Source organism: Nelumbo lutea, chromosome 1, assembly GCF_056320005.1.
Source record: "Nelumbo lutea isolate HS-2025 chromosome 1, American lotus-T2T, whole genome shotgun sequence".
NCBI lineage: Eukaryota > Viridiplantae > Streptophyta > Magnoliopsida > Proteales > Nelumbonaceae > Nelumbo > Nelumbo lutea.
Genome location: NC_142684.1, coordinates 87,698,046 through 87,702,779, shown reverse-complemented (window position 1 = coordinate 87,702,779; position 4,734 = coordinate 87,698,046). Strand labels below are relative to the sequence as shown.

General features: G+C 39.8%; 1 protein-coding gene across 1 annotated transcript; it reads left to right on the top strand.

Annotated features, from left to right (window-relative positions):
* The first annotated feature begins 878 nt into the window (after nucleotides 1–878).
* LOC148875947 (putative protein phosphatase 2C 39) lies at nucleotides 879–3,815 on the top strand. The gene is made up of 5 exons (XM_088965802.1): nucleotides 879–1,172; nucleotides 2,082–2,333; nucleotides 2,480–2,756; nucleotides 3,144–3,298; nucleotides 3,466–3,815. The coding sequence occupies exons 1-5, from the start codon at nucleotides 1,140–1,142 to the stop codon at nucleotides 3,601–3,603; spliced, it is 855 nt and encodes a 284-aa protein (XP_088821928.1). The 5' UTR covers nucleotides 879–1,139; the 3' UTR covers nucleotides 3,604–3,815.
* Nucleotides 3,816–4,734: the final 919 nt, after the last annotated feature.

Sequence of the window (4,734 nt, the reverse complement as noted above, 5' to 3'; positions counted from 1 at the left end):
AAGAGGTGCCAAGCTTCCCGCAACTGTTACCCATGGAAGATAACCAAGAGAAAGAGAATTTCGGGCGTTACAATCCCAAAAATCGATATATCATTGCCGATATTTAGTGTTCGCTTTTTCTTAATGTACGTTTTATCTTTTATCGTTTCAGAAGAGGAGAGAGAATCAAGCAGCTCTTAACTCAAGTAATAACTAATTAGAGGGGTGCCGCCGTTGCCTCTGCTGCTTCTGGGTTCGAATTGTTCGAATTGAAAGAAGATGAATAGTGTTTGAAAAAGGGTAAAATAGGCATTTAAAAAAAATATCATCTTTTTAACGTTTTTTTGTCTTGGCCATTGGCTAAAGGTAGGTATTTGTTAATTTTGTCAAAAATAGAAGAAAAATTTTTACTAAAATAAAATTATAAAGAGATTTTTATGATTTTCAGAAAGTTTAAGGGAGGTTTTGTATTTTACCGTATCATTTATGCTTTTATAAGTGCATTCTGAGACACCTCACGTTTACACACCTTTTTTATTGGTACGCTGGTGGAGCTTTGAATCAACTTACTCAGCACGACGCGTTCAACTGTTCAAGAAGCCAAATAGCAATCAAACGCGTCACGCAGCAGGTGGTGGGTTTACTTCGCTAAATAATATTACTACCGACCTTAATCATCATAATATTTAATATTTTAATTAACACTAGATAATACAATATCACCAACTAATCCAGGACATTCGACAGCGGGACCCAGTCATCATCTGTCTCTAGTGTCTCTGTCATGGGCCCCATCTTGTCTGCAGTGAGTCCAAGTTCGGTGAAGCATACTCCGAATGTCTGGTAATTTTTCTCGTTTATTTTTTTATTTAATATTTAATTTATTTGGTTTTATGAGTAGAGAGAATAAATTAAGTAAAAGAGAGAGATAAAGAAGAAAAGTAAAGGAAAGAAAAGATAAAAGTCGTCGACGGGACGCGGTCTTCGCTTCCTTCTGCCTTCACGGCAACGATGGTGATGATGAGTGTCGTCTCTACGACAGCAGGCGCTTCAGAATCTCTCCACGTATATAAACACTTGTCCCTCATTCCATTCTCCACTCTGGATCTTGCTTTGAAACTCTCGTTGCTTATCAGGGATAAGTCTCCATCAAAGGAACCATGACCGGAAGAGAAATTCTACATAAGATGAAGGTAACCCTCTAGACCGTTCTTCCATTTCTCTGGCTCTTCTATTGGTAATTGTTATTTCGCTGATTTTTTTCTTGCGCCTTGAAATTTATAAATTGAACCAGATTATGGATGTTTATGCTCTTTGGTTCAATTGCTATTCTGAGTTTTGCACTAGATTTTTTTTTTTTGGGATCTAGAATTTGGCTTTCAGTGTTTTTGGATTCTTCTGCCATGGCTGATGAAATAAATTAGAAAGAGCGGTAATTATTGAAACAGTATTTGTTGTCTTTTTTTTTTTCTTCATGATTCATCGTGATGAAGGTTGTGGCTTCCCAGCTAACGTTTGATGATTTGAATTGCTAAGGCATCAAAGTATATGAGAGGTTCTTCCAAGATCACGACATGAGATGGGAAGAATATCCTTCGGGGCTTTATTCCTGTTGAATGACCATCTCCTCTCGGGTTTATAATTGGGGGCAATGTGATAAGCCTGTATGAATTGCGTACCCAATTCCAACTTGGAAAGCCTGCTTCTATTTCATTTATTTTTAACTTTTTTGTTTTATTTTTGGCCTAACAGATCACATTGAACCAACAAATAATTCCAGTTTGAGTGTTTGAAGTTTATCATTCTTTTGTCATTTGTTGGGTCATTTCATTTTAAACTGGGGTTCTTGGAACTTATATAAATCGATGTTGTTTGATGTTTATTACTTATGATTTGTTTAAAAGTAAAATGGACAAATTTTTGCAGGATGAAAGATTTGAGCTATATCCCCGCTCCCTTCTACAATAAGAGAATAATGATAGCCTGCACGGACAGTTTTAGCTGAAAATACTAATAAATTAGGGTGCTGATTATATAACTCTTTTTGTAGCAATAATTGATCAATGCATTTTACTAGTAAGTGATTTTTTTTTTTAATGTAGGAAAAAGCAGGTTTTAGTTCATCTGCAACAGATACAGGGAAAGGCAAAAGCAAGATGTCTGGAAAGCACATCACACATGGTTTCCACTTGGTTAAGGGAAAATCCCATCATCCCATGGAAGACTATGTTGTTGCAGAGTTTAAGAAAGTTAATGACAATGAATTGGGGTTATTCGCTATATTTGATGGCCATATGGGGCATGATGTTCCAGACTACTTGCGTTCTCACCTTTTTAACAATATTCTAGATGAGGTGACATATGTTACATAGTAGATTCCCTTTTCTGTTCTTATTTCTTGATAGATAATTCTATCCAAATAGTTGGGATTGAGTATGGATAATTCTGTCATCATTTGTTTTGTATCATTCTGACCTGTCCCTTCTCTTTGTCCAATCAGCCTGGCTTCTGGACTGAAACAGAGGCTGCAATCAAGAAAGCATATTCCACTACTGATTCTATTATTTTGGAGAAATCAGTTGATTTGGGGAGAGGAGGTTCAACTGCAGTTACTGCAATCTTGATTAATGGTGAGAAACTGGTAGTAGCAAATATTGGAGATTCTCGAGCTGTTATTTGCAAGAATGGTGTGGCCAAACAGCTTTCAGTTGATCATGAACCAAGTAAAGAGCGGGAAAGCATAGAGAGCAGAGGGGGTTTTGTATCAAATCTTCCAGGTAACCAGAATAATGTTGAATTGTTGATTAGTCCGATGTCATTACATGGGAAATACAAATCATATTTCTTAATTGGGTTTTCTCAGAAAACGATATTGAATAGAAAAGCTATCATATTTCTAATTTTTCTCAACTTGGAAAGCATTACAAGTTTTGCAAGATATGATCCACGAGGACCAATCTTTGTTACTGAATGCCATTTTCTTCTAATTAGTATTTCATTTCAAAAAATCATTCTGCTTCATTAGATGTGTAGTCAAACCTATGAATTATTACAAGGGAAATCTGCATGCTGTTTTGAACCAGAAGTCTCCCATACATACAGATCTTTCAAGTTTCAAGTCTATGGTGAGTGAGGACTAAATTTCTATTTCATGATGGATTCAGGGGACGTCCCACGAGTTGATGGGCAGTTGGCGGTGGCTAGGGCATTTGGGGATAAAAGCTTGAAAGGACACCTCAGTTCAGAACCAGATGTAGTGACAGAAATGATAGATGATGAAGCAGAGTTTGCCATCTTGGCAAGCGATGGGTTATGGAAGGTGGGTCTTGTCTAAAATCACTGTCTATTCATTCTTATTGCTGAATGTTATCTTGGAACAAGAGGGTGATCATTATCAGTTTGTCACAGTCCTATTTCTTGATTACTACATTTCATTTTTGGCCTAACACATTCACGTTTTCTGGTTATCTCTGAATCCTTCCCCAGGTGATGTCAAACCAAGAATCTGTGGACGCTATCCGACAGATAAAGGATGCTCAGTCAGCTTCCAAGCACCTCACAGAGGAGGCTCTTTCTAGGAAAAGCAAGGATGACATTTCCTGCATTGTTGTGAGGTTCCATTGACCCTCCTTTTGGCTGGAAGTTCTTCGATTTTGTTCGACAGAAGTCACAACACTGTACTTAGCTGATGTGTCTGTATTTTAGAAATAAGGAACCACATTACTCCTGTTCTTTGTCCCTATAAATTTGTAAAGGCTTCTTTCTATTATTGTTTCTATTGTTTGTAATAGTTGTTGTAGATGTACACCCATTGAAAATACAACTGATTGAATGAACATACTGTGTCAGCATTCCGGTCCCTGTTTACTTCTTTCTTTTGATCAAATTCAAAGTTGATACAATGATACTTAAGGTGAAGGTTTTGTTATGGGTCCGCGCGTAGGATTTCGTCACGGGAATGGGGTGATTCGGCTAGGCTAGGTAATACTAATGATAAACAACATAAGGGATGAGGAATAAGATAAGGGATGAGGAATGTGGTTGTTGGTGGTGAATTGGTGAGCAGAGCTGATGTGGAAAGATAAGAGCGGACTCATTCTGATGAGTTGTCATGTGGGCTCTGCCCTATTATTGCTGTTGGGCGGTGCATGCATGCTGATTGGCGATGCGTGCTGTTGTGTGGTATTGCCAGGGGGTGTGTGCTGTTGTGCGGCCTGTTGTGTGTATGACTGCGTTTGGAGTAGGCACTTGTGTGTATGACTGCGTTTGGGGTAGGCACTGTGAAGATCGGTCTAGGGGATCCAGGTGGTCTAAGTTGATGGTAGTCCATCCCATTCCACTAGAACCTCGAAGGCACCTTGATTGATGCACGACTGTACAAGAGCTCGAGGTTGGAGGATGGGGCTGCTGTCCTTTAGAGGGGGTAGAGGGGGCACTTGGTCCGGGGGAGTCCCCGAAAAAGGCTTCAGGAGGGACACATGGAAGATGTCATGGATTCTGCTGTGCTCTGGTAGCTCGAGTTGATAGGCAACCTTCCCAATCTGCCTGAGAACCTTGAAGGGCCTGTAAAATTTTGGGGCTAGCTTGGGGGGGTCCTCGGCGCTTGAGGGAGAGCTTCCGGTAGGGTTGGAGCCTCATCCAAACGAACTATCCCGGCTCGAAGGTGACTTCGCGGTGGTGCTGATCGTAGGCATGCTTCATGCGTGCCTGTGCATGCTGTAGGCACAAGGAGACTTCGGCCAAGAGGGCGTCACG

Excerpts from the sequence above, each read along its gene's own strand:
- LOC148875947 (XM_088965802.1), top strand. The coding sequence starts at position 1,140 with ATGACCGGAAGAGAAATTCTACATAAGATGAAG. Across the intron at positions 2,334-2,479 it reads TTAACAATATTCTAGATGAG|CCTGGCTTCTGGACTGAAAC; the intron begins GTGACATATGTT and ends TTGTCCAATCAG. Across the intron at positions 3,299-3,465 it reads CAAGCGATGGGTTATGGAAG|GTGATGTCAAACCAAGAATC; the intron begins GTGGGTCTTGTC and ends ATCCTTCCCCAG.